Source organism: Budorcas taxicolor, chromosome 15 (assembly GCF_023091745.1).
Source record: "Budorcas taxicolor isolate Tak-1 chromosome 15, Takin1.1, whole genome shotgun sequence".
Taxonomy (NCBI): domain Eukaryota; kingdom Metazoa; phylum Chordata; class Mammalia; order Artiodactyla; family Bovidae; genus Budorcas; species Budorcas taxicolor.
Genome location: NC_068924.1, coordinates 53,465,617 through 53,486,212, shown reverse-complemented (window position 1 = coordinate 53,486,212; position 20,596 = coordinate 53,465,617). Strand labels below are relative to the sequence as shown.

The 20,596-nt window shown below is 37.5% G+C and overlaps 1 protein-coding gene across 2 annotated transcripts in view; it reads right to left on the bottom strand.

Annotated features, from left to right (window-relative positions):
* The window catches only part of UVRAG (UV radiation resistance associated), a 324,277-nt gene that overhangs the window by 173,802 nt on the left and 129,879 nt on the right, over positions 1 to 20,596 (bottom strand). For both annotated transcript variants that reach the window (XM_052652384.1, XM_052652385.1), the window contains exon 7: positions 6,813 to 6,918. In XM_052652384.1, coding sequence (XP_052508344.1) covers positions 6,813 to 6,918 — 106 coding nt within the window. The remainder of the gene's footprint in view (positions 1 to 6,812; positions 6,919 to 20,596) is intronic.

The following is a 20,596-nucleotide window of genomic DNA, read 5'->3' as shown; positions in this document are numbered from 1 at the left end:
TCCTGTAGTATAAAGTATAAAAATCCTTGCTTCAGGATTCAATTAACTCCTGGAAAGCCTTTTCTGCATTCTGTTGATTAAAGAAGCATTTTTCCTACAAAATGTTGTTGAGATGCTTGAAGAAGTGGTAGTCAGTTGGCTAGAGCGCAAGTGAATATGGCAGATGAGGCAAAACTTCATAGCCCAATTCGTTCAACTTTTGAAGTGTTGGTTGTGCAATGTGAGGTCAGGCATTGTCTCAGACAAGAACTGGACTCTTTCTGTTGATCAGTGCTGGCTGCAGGCATTGCAGCTTTCAGTGCATCTCACTGATTTGCTGAGCATACTTCTCAGGTGTAACGGTTTCACTGGGATTCAGAAAGCTGCAGTGGATCACAGAGGCAGCAGACCACCAAACAGCGACCATGACCCTTTTACTGGTGCGAGTCTGGCTTTGGGGAGTGCTTCAGAGCTGCTTCTCTGTCCAGCCACAGAGCTAGTCATTGCTGGTTGTCCCATAAAATCCATTTTTTGTCTCATATCACAATTTGATCAAGAAACAGTTCATTGTTGCATAGAATAAGAGATGACACTTCAAAATGACAATTTTTTGGATCTGTGGTCAGCTCAAGAGGCACCCACTTATCAAGCTTATTCACCTTTCCAATTTGCTTCAAATGCCAAATGACCATAGGATGATCAACGCTGAGTTCTTGGGCAACACCTGTTGTTGGGGATCAGTTTCAGTGATCCTCTCAGTTGGTCACTGTCAACTTCTGATGGCCAATCACTGCCCTCCTCATCTTCAAGGCTCTCATCTCCTGTGCAAAACTTCTTGAACCACCACTTCACTGTACGTCGGTTTAGCAATTTCTGGGCCAAATGCGCTGTTGATGTTGTAAGTTGTTTCCACTGCTTTCTGACCCATTTTGAACTCAAATAAGAAAATTGCTCAATTTTGCTTTTTGTCTAACATCATTTGCAAAGTCTAAAATCCATATAAAACAAACAACAAGTAATAACTCATTAGCAAAAAACATAAACCAAGAAATTCACATTAAAATGATGTATAACATGACATTTAAGAATATGTATCAATATCAAATGGAAAATTTACTTTTGCACCAACCTAATATTTTCATACTGAGTAAAAAGACATGAAATCTTGGCAGAGTAAAAATGTTAAAAATCCAGGAGAATTCTGCTACTAATCAAGATGTAATAAGCCAAAGGAACACTGCCTAACTAATTTTTCCAGGCTACCATAATCCTAACACCATTCTAACAAATACCATTCTTAAACCACTGCATCCCAATACCCTAAAGGACTGTAGGCACAAAAACTCTTATTACCAGATCAAATCTAGAAAGGTAAAAAAAAATTATACTATATATTGTAACCAGAAATGCAATGTTAGTTAAACACTTGAAATTAAATCAATGCAGTTCACAGAATCAAGAAGAAAATGTTATGATCATTTATTTCAATAGAGGTAGAAAAAGCATTTGATAAAATTCAACATCGTTCATGACAAAAATTCAGAAATTAGAAGAAGGAACTTCTGAAAACCAATGGAAAGCATTGCTAACCTTATACTTAACGAAGAAAGCATGAATCATTTCCCTTTATGATTAGAAAAAAGTAAAGGATCTCCTTTGTATCACTTTTATTCAACACTGTACTGTATGTCCTGCTGCTGCTGCTGCTAAGTCGCTTCAGTCGTGCCCGACTGTGAGACCCCATAGATGGCAGCCCCCCAGGCTCCCCTATCCCTGGGATTCTCCAGGCAAGAACACTGGAGTGGGTTGCCATTTCCTTCTCCAATGCATGAAAGTGAAAAGTGAAAGTGAAAGTGAAGTTGCTCAGCCAAGTCTGACTCTTCATGACCCCATGGACTGCAGCCTACCAGGCTCCTCCATCCATGGGATTTTCCAGGCAAGAGTACTGGAGTGGGGTGCCATTGCCTTCTCCACTGTATGTCCTAATTATTGAAATAAGGCAGAAAATTTAAGTGTATAAAGTAATCCAAGTTTGCAGATATGATTGTTTATATAGAAAATCCCAAGAAATCTACAAAATAACTACTAAAATTTAAAAGTTAATAAGATTGCAAGATGCAGGGTAACTAACTTAAACTGAATTGTATTCTTATATATTTGCAGTAAATAAATGAGAAACAAAATTTCAAAACATTCCCACTTACAATAATGCCAAAAACAAATAAAAAGCCTCCCATAAAATACTTAGAAAAAAGAATAAAAGATGCCCAGAATCTGTGCAGTGAAAGCTGCAGAATATTATTGAGAGAATTAAAGAAAAAAATCAAAATGCCATGTTCATGGATTGGAGAACTTGATATTGTTAAGACTGCAATTCTCCACAAATTGATCTACAATACTGAACAAATTTCCAGTAGGCTTTTTCTTTTTTTGGTAGAAAGTGATAAGTTGAGTCTCAAATTCACTTGTAAATACAAAGAACCTAGAAAACCCACGGGAATTGTTCAAAAAGAACCAAGTTGGAGAACTTACTTCATCTGGTTTTAAGATGACAAAGATATAATAATATAATAAATAGTAAGGGAGTTTGGTATTGGTAAAGGGCAGACATATAGATCAATGGATCAAAATAGAGAATCCAGAAATAAATGCACTCATATATGGTCAATTGATTTAAGACAAACTTTCAATTTAATTAAATGGGGAAAGGAAAGACTGGTCAAGAAATTATGCTAAATCAACCAGACATTCATACAGAAAAAGTTACCCCACTTAACTCATTAAAAAAAAAAACAACAACAACTTAAGATGGATCATAGATCTAAATGCAAAGCCCAAAACTATAAAATTTCTAGAAGAAAATACCAAAGAAAATTTATATGACCTGGGGTTAGGCAAAGACTTCCTAGAAAGAACACAAAAAGCCCTAAACATAAATTTTTAAAAATACACTGGATTTCATCAAACTTTAAAACTTTTGCTATTTAACACATCATTAAGAACACAAAAAGGCAAGGCACAAACTTAAAGAAAATATTCCCAACACACATATCAGATAAAAGATCTGTATCCAAACACACATACAATGCCCACATGGTCTTTAACCACAGCATATGAAGACAAAAACCTATTTAAAAATGAGGGGAAAAATATAACCTCCTTACCAAGTACACAAGGACTAAAAAAGTAAGCAAATAAATTGTACTAATGGTTTCTCACTATCAGAAAAAGATACTACAATAAACACAATGAAGGGAAAGACCAGAATAAACTCTGTGGAGTTTGAGTTGAGTATATTGGTATGAACTCATGTTAATTTTAATACATAGAGAGACAGATATTTGTGTACACCAGTTCTGTGCACTGAGAGGGCCTAGAAGCAGTTACAACTCAACTGCAATGGCACACCCGTGCCCAGATCTTGTTTCTAAATATCATTATTCAGTGAAATGAACAGGACTCCTAGGAGAAATGGCTGAATCTAGGGCTGAGACCAGGATCACATAGTGCGAGAAATTAAGAATCTGCTGTAAAAAGCAAAAAAACATAAAAGAAGAGATGAGGGCAAAAAGACACAGAAGCCAACTTGAGAGAACTCTCAATGCCACAGCTAAAACAAGAAAACAAATAACACTGTATTAGATTGCAACCTAAAGTATAAAATATATAGATAAAATCCATACTAATGATTAAATGATTGAATAAATAAATAAATGAGTGGGGGAAGAAAGGACCAATCTTTCTCACAAAGAATTCCAAATAATGTGTTAAGATTGTCTCCCCTCCAGGAGGTGGAGCTCAAGTCCCCTCTTCTTGAGTGGAGGCCAGGTTGAGTACCTTGCTTTCCAAACACTAAGGACAGAAAGAGAACTTTAGAGTGCGTAAACGTAGGAGACATTACTTTTAACCAAGGGATCAAGGTTACTATCAGCAGTGATTAGTCATGATTTAAAAGTAGGAAAGAATGAAAAATTGTCAGAGATCAGAGAAGCCTAGGAAGCCATGATGACTAAATAAATGTGGCATCCTGGACTGGATATTGCAATCCCCCCCAAAAGAGACATTAGAACCGAGTTTAATTGCAACAAAACATCAGACAAACCCCAATCAAGGGATAGTATATAGAACAGCTAACCAAGTAATCCTTAAAACTGTCAAGCTCATAAAAAAAAATCAGTCTAAAGAATTTTCACAACCAAAGAGTCTAACAAAGCATGACTACTAAAAGCAATATGGTTTTCCGGATGGGATTCTGGAACAGAAAAGGTACATTAACGTAAAAATTAAGGAAATCTGGAAGGAAAGGCAATTTGACAAAATCCAAGACATTTAAGCAAAAGAAATCAAAATGATAACAGCAGAAATTTCTTAGAAAACATAATTATGTGCCACCAAAATTATGTTGGACATTGATGACAAGATGCCAAAGTTCAGGAAGTATGAACCTAATATCTTCCAACAGTTAATTATATCTGATCTTAGAAGGTAATCTAATTTCTTTCTACATCAAACATGCCTTCTGACTGTATTTATACTTAGACTAAAATTAATTCTTATACATTGAAAATGAATGGGTTGAAGAACAAGGACCTTGGGCCAATTTGGAAAGGGAATGACGGAAAAAAGGTAATAGTAACAGCTTCTAATTTATTACAGACAAATCTCACAATAGGTAACAAATATTACTTCTTGAAAAAGTCAAGGAAACCAAAATTTCTGACTCTGTCTAATGATCATAGGAAACTTGCTTACTTTCTTTAGGTCTCATTTTTCTGTTCCTTAAAAGATATTACACTAGATTTATTCTTACATCCAAAAAATATTTACTGAGCACACCTACTGTGTGTCCACCACTACACTGGAAAATACAGCCATGAGGAGAAAAAAAAAAATAGACAAAACTCCCTCTCCTCACAGAGTTTAGAGAGACAAAATACATATGTAAAGTGTATAGCATGTTAAACGTTTATATTTTTATGGAGAAAATCAAAGGAGGGAAGGGAACAGAATGTACTAGTCAGGTGTGGTTTTAAGTGAGGTGGAACTATATTTCTAGGTCCACTTTCAGTTCAAAAATCCCATGATTTTGTTCTTTGTTGACTACGCCCCGTAAAAACACACAGTGAACCTCTGAACCTGAGCTCTTTAAACTCCTACATTCTATCATCTTGTTCTGCATGTCACCACTTATATTTTAGAAAAATAGGATTAAACATACATTTTTCCATACTGAGACAAAGCATATGCTGTCACTTAATGAAATAAGTAATTTCCCAGTCTTGCCTTGGGAGAGGAAAATAAGAAAAAACCTAGCAGTTTCTCACCAGACAAAGGCTCTAAAAATGTGGTATTTTTGTACACTATAGAAAGGATTAAAATTAGCTATTTTTTCCTCCACCTCCAATATATTTGTGGCCTGGAGTTTGGCCCTTTTGGGGGCCTGAGTTACAGGAGGGGGTTTAACAGCTTCTCCAAAGTGGAAGATTTTCCACAGGCAAGAAAAGTCATATGAATAACAAGTATTATTACCATAGTTATTGCAGCTACTACATTTTGCATGCCGGCCATGTACAGGCACAGAACTAGCCATTTTTTATATTAGGTTCAGTTACATGACACTGCCATTTGTAGGTCAAAATCATCAGTTTTATATAGATTAAATACTTTATCATCCACTAACTTCAAATTCCATGAAAGAAAACCTGTGTAGGTTAACTGCTTTTCTATAGTTAATCCCCTGAATAATTATGTCAGGCAAATCTTACAGGTAATGGAACTTTTATTTGGGGACATAAAGAGCTTTTGGCCAAATTGGTAGTGCTGCGAATGACAGCTGGAATATACTGCCTATTCACGTTACTGACTTTGTGCAAACACTTAAAAGGTTTCTCCTTCAGACTTAATTTGAGGATTTGAGTTTTAAGTACCATTACCCATAGCATGGGCTTCCCAGCGGTGTCAGTGGTAAAGAACCTGCCTGCCAATGCAGGAGACATAAGAGACGCGGGTTCAATCCAGGGGTCGGGAAGATCCTCTGGAGGAGGGCACAGCAACCCACTCCAGTATTCTTGCCTGGATATTCCATGGGCAGAGGAGCCTGATGGGCTACAGTCCACAGTGTTGCAAAGAGTAGGACATGACTAAAGCTACTAATTCTAATAAGAATGCACTCACAATGACAGCACAAATTTCTTCAAAAGCTATCATTAGCACTGTGACTTCACTTCTAGTGAAGTTCCATCTATTGGTTATACTCACTATTCTACTTAAAAAGAATCTTCATTCCACTAGGAAGAGTATAAAGCAACCCCAAAATTATGCTAGTATCTTAAATCTGTCTATTTGGGTTGGAATTTCTATTCTTTGGAAACATCTCTTTAACAGAATCTTTCCCGAAAGAGAACACTGTCCGTAAACTAATTTACTAAATTCAATCCAATTAATTTAAAAAATTTTAAAAGCAGATTAGTCTCTATTTTTTTTTTCTTCTGGCAGCTATTTTTCATTCATTATATAGTTTGTGTCTGTACAGTCTGAGTTCATATTTATGAGACATTACTAAAATAGCTTTTGATTATCTTCTAAGTAACTGTATGTAATCTAAAGTTTCAATTAGCACAAAAAGGCACTTTGTATCGTACACTATTAGCAGATGTGAAAGTCGATTTCTAACATTTAAATACTAACAGAAGTCTCACTGAAACATTAAGGGGGAAAAAAACTACCTGCAGGTTTTTGGAGGAGTGGAGAAAGAGAGAAATTAATACAAGAAGAATATGATGATCACACTTAGAAATCAAGGAATTTAAAGATGTTAATATATAAAAACCTACCAGCCCATTGCTTGTAGATGTGAGTCTTAGTTTTTCTTCAATTTCCTTTCCAATTTTCTGAACAGTTACCTGAGTCTGTTTAATTGCACACTGGGCTCTATGAAGCCTAGAAATAAAAGTTGTAGAAAAATTTAAGTGAGTTAACTATAAACTCAACCCAGAGCCACAGGCATAAATGGAACAAAATGAGAACAAAGCTTCCAGGATAAACACAATAATGAACTCAAACTGATCATTTCACAATTCGCTAGCATATTTACAACAGGGAAATAACAGAGGTTACAGTATGTTCTAAAAACACCCTTTCTATGCCCTCCTGACTGCCTGTGACATATTGAGAGCTAAAATGAAGAACTCATGGGAATCTGAGAGACCTCAGAAGATAATCTGATTGAATCCTATCACTTTAAAGATACGAAACTTGAGGCCCAGAGATATTAACTGCATTAGTAAAGGCACTAAAAAAATATCACTGCTATGAAGGCTATTACTTACGGGTATCCAGAAAGAAATAAATTAATGATAATTCCAAGAAGACTGAATTAAAGCAGCAGACCTTTTGAAATAAGGAGCACTGAAAAATTAAGAGCTATTTTTTTGTTGTTGTTTTAATTATGGGTTTGTGCTTTTCTTGGTATCTGTCTTCAAATATAGCTTCTATATTTTGTATACATGTACCTATTTAAAATGTTCAAATTTTCTTAATTCACAGATGACATGATTTTCATGTAGAAAATCATTAGGAATCCACAAAACAACTATAAGAACTAATAATGTTACAGACACAAGTTCAATAAACATTCAGTTATATTTCTGTATGTGGGTCAATAATTTCACAATTACAATCAAAATCACAATAGGCTTTGTTTGTGTGTGTGTTTCTTTTTGTAGAAATTAAGAAGCTGATACTACTAATTATATAGAAAAACAAAGAATCTAGAAGAGATAAACCAATCTTTAAATCTGCCAGATTTCAAGACTTCCTTTTATATAAAGCTACACAATTAAACAATATGGTACTAGTGTAAGGATCAAGGATGGGCTTCCCTGGTGGCTCAGACAGTAAAGAATCCACCTGTAATGCAGGAGATCCTGGTTCAGTTGCTGGATCAGGAAGATCCCCTGGAGAAGGGATAGGCTAACCGTCCAGTATTCTTGGGCTTCCCTGGTGGCTCAGTTGGTAAAGAATGTGCCTGTAGTGCAGAAGGCCTGTGTTCAATCCCTGGCTTGGAAAGATCCCCTGGAGAAGGAACAGCTACCCACTCCACTATTCTGGCCTGGAGAATTCCATGGACAGAGGAGCCTTGAAGGCTACAAGTCCATGGGGTCACAAAAATCGGACATGACTGAGCGATTTCACTATAAGGATCAAAAAAATAGATCAATGGAACAGAATAAAGAGTATACAAACAGACCTACACATGTATGGTCAATTGGTTTTGGACAAAGGAATGGAGGGAGACTAATGGAAAAGGAAAATTTTTTAAACAAATGGTGCTGGAAACACTGGATAGGGAAAAAATGAATTTCATTCCCAACCTCACAGCACACACAAAAAATTAACTCAAGAATATCATAGTAAATATAAAAGCTAGAATCATAAAAACTGTAGAAGAAAACAAAGGAGAAACTCTTGCAACCTTGGGATAGGCAAAGATTTCTTAGAGAAGACACAAAAGCACTAACCATAAAATTAAAAATGAATAAATTAGGCATTGCCAAAATAAAAAAAAAAATCTCTGTTCATCTAAAGATGCCATTAAGAAAATATAAAAGTGGTCCATGGACCAAGAGAAAATACTTACAAAATATCAATTCGACAAAGTACTATGCTTAGAGTATATAAAGAACTCTTACATATCAGTAACAAAGAGACAACCTAATTAAAAATGGGCCAAAGAGGGAAACGCTTCACAAAAGAAGATATAAAAAAGCCTGTGCTCTGCAACAAGAGAAGCCACCACAATGAGGAGCCTGCGCATCACAACTAGAGGAAACTCACATGCATCAATGAAGACCCAGCACAACCAAAAATAAATTATGAAAACTGTAAGATATAAGACAATAAGCATAGGAAAATGTGCTCAAAATCTTAGTCATTACAGAAATTAAAATTGAAATTGTAATGCAATACCATTTCATACCTGACAGGATAACTAAAATAAAAATAACACCTAATGCTAGAGGGATGTGGAGCAACTAGGACTTGCACGCACTGGTGGTAAAATAGTGTCATCACTTTGGAAAACTGTTTCTTATAAAGTTATACAAACATCTAACCTGTGACACAGTATTTCTACTCCTTACCATTTACTCAAGAAATATAAAAAGATATTCACAAGAAGATATTTATAACAACGTTCACAGAAAACAACCCAAATGTCCATCAAACAGAATAAATAAGCCAACTGTGGTATACTCATATACTGAAATTCTACTCAGCATTAAAAAGGGAACACAACACTGATATACACAACAATATGAATGACCCTCAAAACATCAGGTTGAGTGAAAAAACTCAGGAAAAAAAAAGTACATACTATATGATTCCATTTAAACAAAGTTCAAGAACAGGTAAAACCAATCCACGCTGACAGAAATTTAGAGTGGCTAGTTGCCTGTGTCAGGCAGGACTGACTGGGAGAGACCAAGGGGAATAACGCAACTATCTGAAGTGATGGAAATGTTTCATCTCTTGGTTGAGGTGAGAGGTGCACAGGTACACACAGAATTTAAACTTAAGATCTAAGTGTTTCACTGTAAGGAAGTTTTACTTCAGTTTTTTAAATGAATAAAACCGGTGAACTCTCCTAACCTAAAAGTTACCCTGTAGAGGAGGATGTTAATTTTGTGAGGGAGTTGATAACATCAATACCTCTGCCAACATTATTATTATGACACCTTGCACTAAAAAGAGTCAAGACATTATTTGCACTTTCAGAAACCACCTGATAGTCAGTGAGGACTTCTCAGGTGATCTAAAAAGGAGCAACTCTTCTGAGATTGCTCATGAGATCAGTTCTTTTGCAACTTCCTCGAGACCCCAGAGGAATCCAACAGAGGAGACTCCTCTCCATCCCACTGACTCCTGCTCTGTGTGTGTAGGTGTACACCCTCTCAAGAGCAATACTCCTCTATAAAGGTGACTAAAGAAATATGAAACCAAGGAAAGGCCCTTTGTGATGTGGCCCCAGCCTCATTTTCTGCTGTTCTTACCTTGCACACACAACTCCAACAACACTGAATGACTAGCAACTCTCCAAACACATCATGCCATTTCTTCCTTCTGTACCTTTGAGTGAGCTGTTCTATCTGCCTACAAGTTTCCCTCACTCTTAACAGACAAGTACACCCCTAAATCCACTAAGTGGCAGCTCAAGTATACATTCTCCTCCAAAGGCCTTCCCCCACTATCCCAGACAGGCAGAGGTACTTCTTCCTATGGGGATCCACAGCATCATACAGACACTAACACTAACAAAGATTATAGAACCACATTTTACGGTAACTGTCTATTGCCTTTTCTATTTCTTTACTAGATCCTTTTGAGAAAAAGCAATCCCACTGCTGGGCATACACACCGAGGAAACCAGAATTGAAAGAGACACATGTACCCCAATGTTCATTGCAGCACTGTTTATAAAAGCCAGGACATGGAAGCAAGCTAGATGTCCATCAGCAGATAAATGGATAAGAAAGCTGTGGTACATATACACAATGGAGTATTACTCAGCCATTAAAAAGAATACATTTGAATCAGTTCTAATGAGATGGATGAAACTGGACCCAATTATACAGAGTGAAGTAAGCCAGAAAAAAAACACCAATGCAGTATACTAACACATATATATGGAATTCAGAAAGATGGTAATGATGACCCTGTATGTGAGACAGCAAAAGAGACACAGATGTATAGAATGGACTTTTGGACTCTGAGGGAGAGGGGGAGGGTGGGATGATTTGGGAGAATGGCACTGAAACATGTATACTATCAGGTAAGAAACGAATCGCCAGTCTATGTTCGATACAGGATACAGGATGCCTGGGGCTGGTGCATGGGGATGATCCAGAGAGATGATATCGGGTGGGGGGTGGGAGGGGGGTTCAGGATTAGGAACTCATGTACACCCGTGGCGGATTCATGTCAATGTATGGCGAAACCAATACAGTATTGTAAAGTAAAATAAAGTAGAAATAAAAATTAAAAAAAAAAAAGAAACAAACACGCTTTTTCATTTACATTCCCAGTGCTTAGCACAGAATGTAGCACAAAACATACTGCTGACTGTCGACTAATGCTGCATATAAAGGTACAGTCCCCAAATTTTGATTATTTTTATTGATATTGATATACCGATGCTGGGAAAGATTGAAGGCAAAGGAGAAGAGGGCAACAGAGGATGAGATGGCTAGACAGCACCACTGATTCAACAGACGTGAATCTGAGCAAACTTCAGGAGACAGTGAAGGACCGGGAAGCCTGGCATGCTGCAGTCCATGGGGTCGCACAGTGTCAGACAGGACTTAGTGACTGAACAACAATGGATACCAGTGAAAGAGTTAAAAGATTAAAGTGATAGTTTTCTATAACTTCAAAATATATTCAAAAGAAAAATCACATAAATTAAAGACCATTCATTCTGGCAAGAAACAAGCAATTTCTACTAAAAATGTTATCAGAATTCTAATTTGACAGGCATTATCAACCCAGAGTAGAAATCAACAAAATAACCTGTTACTTTAAAAGGAGGGAAAATGCTGCCTAAAACTCACTAGTACTATGCAAACAACCTTGTCAAATGGTAAAGACTTTAAAAATAAAAATGATTCATGACCATAATTAATGTATGACTTCAACTATTTGGCTCTCACTGCCCCAGACGCTTTCTGATCTTACCTTAGGGGCTTAAAACACACAGACAGAGTCACATTTCCTCCAATCTTCAGTGTTATCCAAACAGACTTTCAGAGCCCCTACTACATCAAGACAGAGCTAATAACGTCCCCCCTTTCAAACTCAACAGAAGAATAAAAGTTTGACATGTTTTAGGCTTTCAAACACAATATGGTACATCCTGATTCCCTGGGGGTGAGGAGGTGAAGAACTGACAAGAAAAGAAACAACTGCTTTACCTCCAAACCAACTGCTTTAGCCAGTTTCAGAGGAATGTCTCTTGATTTTGTGAACTGTAAAATGGTACTATATAGAAATACAAACCATCCAGTCGTCTGGGTGATTAGTCAATACCAACACAAAGACTGTCAAGTAGCTGCTTGACAGGTATTCTGGCTAGAGCAAATAGATACATGTTATCTCAATATGTTTTGAGATAATAGCAAAATGGAAAATGTACTAAAAATAATGTTTTGCAGCTAGATTTTGCTGTGAAAGTAAAGATACATGGAATAAAAGGTATTATGTCAAATAAATACTGAGCTCATACCTAGCAGGTATTAACAATAGTCTCAGCAAAGAAGAAGTAGGAAACAGTTTTTGTTGACTGAGTATCGATCATATCCCATCTAAATACTGCATTCAATTTTAAGATGTGGAGTGACAAATTAGAGCAACTAGAAAGTCAGTGAAGTATAGCTCCCTATGGCTTGCAGGGAGAGATGTAAAGGTAAAGAATACATGGGAAAAACAGGAGTCTATTCAGAGAAATAGATATTTTATCAATAATGACTTTGTATTCCATATGAAGGAGGTTAGATTTTTATTTGTAAGGTATTAGGAAACTATTAAAAAGTTGTAAGCCAAGAAAGATTTAGTTACATTTGTATTTTAGAAAGATCTTACCTTCTGTAACTAGGTTACTGGGATACAGAGAAACAGACTATAAACAGGAAGGCTAGTATGAGGTTACTTTAATAGTCCTACCAAAAGTTTAGGCACTGTCCTAAACTAAAACAGGAACAGAAAGGATGATGTAGGTGTGAAAAGTTAGAGAGAAGATACAAAAAATGATGCCTAAAAACAAATTACCAACATGAAGAACGTAAGAGAGAAACTGCCACCACAGATCCTATGGACATTTAAAAGGAATTAAAGGAAATTATGGACAAGATGCCAATAAATTTAACAACTTAGATGAAATAGTTATTTAAAAACCAAAAGTTCCCAAACCAAACAAATGAAACAGAAAACCTGAATAGCTGCTATCAGTTTAAAAAGCTAAATTTATCATTAAAAACCATCTCACATAGAAAACTACATTCAGATGGCTTCACTGATAAAATACTAGCCTTAATAAAAATCTTTCAAAGAAGAAGGAACACTTCTGGATTTAACAGGCCAGGATAACCTTGATACCAAAACATCACAAGAAAATTATAGACAATACAAAAATCATTAATAAAATTAACAAATCAAATCTAGAAGTATATGAAAAAGATAATACATCTTGATCAAGTGGATTTATCTGAGGAATACAAGGTTGACTTAACATGTGAAAATCAATTATGACAGAATGAAAGACAAAAAGAAACCAATCATTATCTCAAAAGATGCTGCCCAAAGAGCATCTGGTAAAATTCAATACCTAATGATTTAAAACAAAAAAACTCTCAACAAACTAAGGAAAACGGAGAGCTTCCTTAACCTGATAAAGGGTTTATACAAAAAGCCTGCAGGTAATACCTGACTGAGTTCAGAAACAAGAAAAGATGTCTACTCTCACTACTCCATTCAACACTGTACTCAAGATTCAAGCTGCTGCAATAAGCCAATATTAAAAAGTTATAAACAAAGGAAAGGAAGAAGCAAAAATATCTACTCACAGATGCTATATGATTGTGTACATAGAAAAAACTTTAATCTACAATCAAACTAATAATAAACTTAGCAAGAGGGACTTCCCTGGTGGTCCAGTGGTTCAGAATCCAACTTGCAGTGCAGGGGATGCGGGTTTGATCCTTGGTTTGGGAACTAAGATCACACATGCTATGGAGCAACTAAGCCTGTTCACTGCAACTGCTGAGCCCAGGGGCCACAATTAGAGTGTCCACGGGCCACAACTAAAGATCCCACTCAGCGCAACAAAGACATCACAGGAAGCAATGAAGATCTCACGAGGGCAACAATAATGCAATACAGCCAAATACATTTTAAAAAAAATAAGCAAGACTGCAAGATTCCAGGTTAATACACACAAATCAACTGGTTCAGTTCAGCCGTTCAGTTGTGTCTGACTCTATTTTTACATAATTTCAACAAATAACTAGGAACAAACCTAATAAAAGATGTGAAAAATCTGTACACTGAAAACTGGAAAACACTGCTGAGAGATATTAAAAAACACCTAAACAAATACAGCCAAGTACTATTTCAAGGACTGGAGGTTAAGAAGTCAAGGCTTCTGATCTAGCAGGCAGGTTCTTTACCACTGTGCCAGCTGGGAAGCGCAGAGAACAGTATGGAGATTCCTTAAAAAACTAAAGTTGTCATATGATCCACCAATCCCACTCCTGGGCATATAACTGAAGAAAACTCTAATTCAAAAAGATACATGCACCCAGTGTTTTCAGCAGCACTATTGACAACAGTCAAGACATGGAACAACCTAAATATCCATCAGCAGATGAATGGATTAAAAAAACGTAATACATATATACAGTGGAATATTAAGCAGCCATTAAAAAGCATGAATGCCATTTGCAGAAAAATGGATGGACCTAGAGATTATCATACTAAGTGAACTCAGACAAAGATAAATATCACATGATATCACTTACATGTGTAATCTAAAAAGAAAGATACAAATGAATGTTATTTACGAAACAGAAAGAGTCTCACAGACATAGGAACCAATTTATGGGTTACCAAAGGGGAAATGGGATGGGAGGGACAAATTTGGAATTTGAAATTAACAGATACACACTCTATATATAAAATAAACAATAACAACCTATTCTATACCACAGAGTAAATAAATCAAATGTCCATCAACAAAATAATGTATAAGCAAACTGGTTTTTCACAGAAAAACCACTCACAGCGATAAAAAGGAACAAATGATCGACCTAGTTGTCTGACGAGGTTGTCTAACGAGGCCTTAAATAGTTGAGAAAAGAAGAGAGGCTAAAGGCAAAGCAGAAAAGGAAAGGTATGCCAATTTGAATTCAGAGTTCCAAAGAACAGCAAAGAGAGATAAGAAAGTCTTCCTCAGTGATCAGTGCAAAGAAATAGAGGAAAACAACAGAGTGGGAAAGACTAGAGATCTCTTCAAGAAAATTAGAGATATCTAGGGAACATTTCATGCAAAGATGAGCACAATAAAGGACAGAAATGGTATGGACCTAACAGAAGCAGAAAATATTAAGAAGAGGTGGCAAGAATACACAGAACTATACAAAAAAGTTCTTCAAGACCCAGATAATCACAATAGTGTGATCACTCACCTAGAGGCAGACATCCTGGAATGTGACGTCAAGTAGGCCTTAGGAAGCATCACTACAAACAAAGTTAGTGGAGGTGATGGAATTCCAGTTGAGCTATTTCAAATCCTAAAAGATGATGCTGTGAAAGTGCTGTACTCAATACACCAGCAAATATGAAAAAAACAGCAGTGGCCATAGGACAAGAGAAGATTAGATTTCATTCCAATTCCAAAGAAAGGCAATGCCAAAGAAAGTTCAAACTACCACACACTGTACTCATCTCACATGCTAGTAAAGTAATGCTCAAAATTCTCCAAGCCAGGCTTCAACAGTATGTGAACTGTGAACTTCCAGATGTTCAAGCTGGATTTAGAAGAGGCAGAGGAACCAGAGATCAAATTGCCAACATCCGCTGCATCATCAAAAAAGCCAACGAGTTCCAGAAAAACATCTCTTTCTGCTTTACTGACTAAGACAAAGCCTTTGACTAACAGAAGTTTGTTGTGTGAATCACAACAAACTGTGGAAAATTCTTAAAGAGAAGGGAATATCAAACAACCTTACCTGCCTCCTGAGAAATCTGTATGCAGGTCAAGAAGCAACAGTTAGAATTGGACATGGAACAACGGACTGGTTCCAAATCAGGAAAGGAGTATATCAAAGCTATATATTGTCACTCTGCTTATTTAACTTATATGCAGAGTATATCATGTGAAATGCTGGACTGGATGAAGCACAAGCTGGAATCAAGATTGCCAGGAGAAGTATCAATAACCTCAGATATGCAGATGACACCACCCTTATGTCAGAAAGCAAAGAACTAAAGAGCCTCTTGTTGAAAAAGGAAAAGTGAAAGAGGAGAGTTAAAAAGTTGGCTTAAAACTCAACATTCAGAAAATCATGATGCTGAGATCATGGCATCCAGTCCCATCACTTTATAGGAAATAGATGGGGAAATAATGGAAACAGTGAGAGACTTTATTTTGGGGGCTCGAAAATCACTGCAGACGCAGCAGCCATGAAGTTAAAGATGCTTGCTCCCTGGAATAAAAGTGATGACCAACCCAGACAGAATATTAAAAAGCAGAGACATTACTTTACCAACAAAGGTCCATGTAGTCAAGGCTATGGTTTTTCCAGTAGTCATGTATGGATGTGAGAGTTGAACCATAAAGAAAACTGAGTGCTGAAGATTATTGATGCTTTTGAATTGTGGTGCTGGAGAAGACTCTTGAGAGTCCCTTGGACTCCAAGGAAATCCAACCAGTCCATCCTAAAGGAAATCAGTTCTGAATATGCATTGGAAAGACTGATGTTGAAGCTGAAACTCCAATACTTTGGTCACCTGATGTGAAGAACCAACTCACTGGAAAAGACCCTGATGCTGGGAAAGACTGAAGGCAGGAGGAGAAGGGGATGACAGAGGATGAGATGGCCAGATGGCATCATCGACTCGATGGACATGAATTTGAGTAAACTATGGGAATTGGTGATGGACAGGGAAGCCTGGCATGCTGAAGTCCATGGGGTTGCAAAGAGTTGGACTGAGCGACTGAAATGAGAACTGATCTATACAACAATATGGATCAATTGCAAAAGTATGCTGAACAGAAGTATACCATATGGTTCCATATATAAGAAGTTCAAGAACAGGAAAAGCGAATAAATGAGGAGGCAATAAGAACAGTGACTCAGCCAGGGGCTGGGGCAAGGGTGGAAGAATGACTGGCAAGGTGATATGAGGGAATTTCCCTGGAGAACGAAAAATATTCTATATCTTCTGACAATGCAGGTGTGTATATTTGTCAAAGTCATCACACTGTACATTTACATTCTCTTTATTTTATATAAATTATACTGCAAAAGAAAAAGAAGAAAACGATCAATGATGTATGGCTTGGGGAACCAGGAAAAGGGTGGCAGTGTTTATTGAAAGGGAGGATGGGGGATGAGCAATTTGAGAGGAAAGTTCTACTTTCAGTTTGAGGCGCCTGCGTAACATCTGAGAAGAGGTGTTGACTATGGGTTGAATATAAGGACGTGGAGCTTAGGAGGCAGATCTTGGCTGGAGATAAAAATATGGCAATCATTAACACACAGATGGTTATTAATGCTATGAAAGTAATGACATCATTCTGTAAGACTGTGAGAATGAGAGAGAACAGAGCCTAGAACAGAATTCCGAGGAACATCAATTTTTAAGGGATTAGAAATAAAGAAATAGAAGCTGCAAAAAATTCTGGCCCACAATTCCAGAGAAGCAGAAGGACAGCTGGGAGAGTTGATGTTACAGCAGTCAAAGGAACAGACTGTCTCCAGGAGGTAATAATCACTGTCATAAAGTCAAGTAACCTGAGACCTAGACAGTATCTACAGATTTAGCAACAAGAACTTGATTAAAGCCATTTCAAATCTGTTCACCTTGCTCTATGCCTACTGCCATCATCATCTTCTACCTAATGAATAGACTCCTAAATGGTTCTAAAATTCAGCTCTTGCTCTTCTCAATTCCAATCTCAAGTTGGTACCAAAGGTAACCCTGCTCATCATTTGATCAGTACTAATTGTTGCTTAGGGGCTTCCCAGGTGGCACAGTGGTGAAGAAGCCACCTGTCAGTGCAGGAGATACAAGAGACATGGGTTTGATCCCTGGGTCAGGAAGATCCCCTGGAATAGCAAATGGCAAACCACTCCAGTATTCCTGCCTAGAAAATTTCATGGACAGAAGGAGCCTGGTGGGCTATAGTCCATGGGGATGCAAAGAGTGGACACAAATGAGCGACTGAACACACACACACATACACACACACATACACAACTGTAGCTTATCTGCCCAGTCTGTAGAATGTCTGCCTCACAGAGCTATATCCACAGTCTGATATCGCCACATCACTATGCATCTTGTAACGTGCTGATACTCTTTCTAGATCAGGAAACAGGATATAAAGACTAAAGACTGTCCCAACCAGCAACACAGTCCAGTACTCCAGGTTTCTCTTCTCACAGGCTAAGAGAGATAGTAACCAAGTGCTCTGTACATTGCAATTACAGAAGCTCTAATACATGTCTGTAATTAAACTCCCTTAGAGACAACTATAGAAACATTACAATCTATAATAAAAACTTGCAGTTTAAAAGATTCAGTTCAGTTCAGTCGCTCAGTCGTGTCCGACTCCTTTGCGACCCCATGAATCACAGCACACCAGGCTTCCCTGTCCATCACCAACTCCGAGAGTTCACTTAAACTCATGTCCATCAAGTCGGTGATGCCATCCAGCCATCTCATCCTCTGTCGTCCCCTTCTCCTCCTGCCCCCAATCCCTCCCAGCATCAGAGTCTAGTGCTGTATAATACAGCTAGGCTTAACTACTTTACCTTTCTTCATATCTGATAGACATGAAATGTTTTATCCAGGATCTAAATTATAGCTAGTTTTAAAAGTTAGAGCTTGATTGTCTCATATATATATTATATATATATATAACATATAATATACTATATATATAAAATAATATGTAGTATAGTTATATGTATATAACTATATATAGTTCCTTTATGTAATATATCTAAAGGTAATTAACATATATGAACTTCTAGTCATGTTTATATTACCTTCCATCAATGATAAAATATTTTTTTGAAGGATTTTGACTGAAAAGGCTGTAATTTTTTCCAGACTAAATTTTCAACATTTTTTTTAGAATTCTAGTCAAATAAATCTGGATACTACTGTTGTGAATCACCACAATGCTCCAAACTTCTAACCTAAAAAAAACACAAAATTAAACATAGTATTGTCTTCAGCTACCAAATTTATTGTAATTTATTACCCATCAATAGAAAATTGATACTCTCTTCCAACCAAATCTTGTCTACCTAGCTTTCAAAGTCAGCTCAAATGTCATTTCTTCATTATTTCATTTACAGAGCACATTATCACATTAGTCAAGATAATACCTGTACTTTATAAATCTTTAGCCTAATCCTTTGATAAGACTCAACCCATATTTTAATTTATTCATTCATCCTCTCTTCACACTGAGCACCTTCCATGTTGCTAATACTGAGTCTGGTGTTGAGATTTAAGTCACTGGAGACTGTCTCTTCAGAAACAGACTATTTATTCACATATTCCGGAGAAGGCAATGGCACCCCACTCCAGTACTCTTTTGCCTGGAGAGTCCCATGGACGGAGGAGCCTGGTAGGCTTCAGTCCATGGGGTCCCAGGGTAGTATTGGAGAAGGCAATGGCAACCCACTCCAGTACCCTTGCCTGGAAAATCCCATGGACGGAGGAGCCTGGTAGGCTGCAGTCCATGGGGTCGGGAAGAGATGGACACGACTGAGCGACTTCACTTTCGCTCTTCACTTTCATGCATTGGAGAAGGAAATGGCAACCCACTCCAGGGTTCTTGCCTGGAGAATCCCAAGGACGGGGGAGCCTGGTGGGCTGCCGTCTGTGGGGTCGCACAGAGCTGGACATGACTGAAGTGACTTAGCAGCAGCAGCAGCATTCACATATTCAGTCAACAAACATTTAAGTGCCTAAATGTGAGCCCATGCCCTGTGTCAGGTAATGGAAGTAAACAGATCAGAGATACACCTTATATTCATAATGCACAAACTCTGGAGAAATGGGTATGTAAAAAATGATAATAGTGTGATACTATGGTAGAGATATGTACAGAGTGACAACTGAGCAAAAAGGAGAGGGGTTTCAGGGGTTGTGTCAAGTAGAAGTAAAGGTCTTCTCAGTTTAGTTCAATCACTCAGTCATGTCCGACTCTTTGTGACCCCAAGAACCACAGCATGCCAGGCCTCCCTGTCCATCACCAACTCCTGGAGTCCACCCAAACCCATGTCCATTGAGTCGGTGATGCCATCCAGCCATCCCATCCTCTGTCATCCCCTTCTCCTCCTGCCCTCAGTCTTTCCCAGCATCAGGGTCTTTTCCAATGAGTCAGCTCTCCACATCAGGTGGTCAAAGTATTGGAGTTTCAGCTTCAACATCAGTTCTTCCAATGAACACCCAAGACTGATCTCCTTCAGAATGGACTGGTTGGATCTCCTTGCAGTCCAAAGGACTCTCAAGAGTCTTCTCCAACACCACAGTTCAAAAGCATCAATTCTTCTAGGAAGAAGTAAAAACTAAGCTGATATTAAAAATAAGAGTAGAATTAGCTAGGTGGAAAAAAAGAAAGATATTCCAGATAAAAGAAAAAGCAAATACAAAAACAGAAGAAAAGGCTGTATAACATTTTCAACAACTGCAAGTACCTTTAGCAAGGCTAGAGCACAGGGCTGTATGGGAGAGGATGGCAAGAGACAAGGGTTTAAAGGTAGACAGAGGTTAGATTATGAAGGCTTGGCAGATCAAGCTAAGGAGTTTTATTCCCAAGCCACGG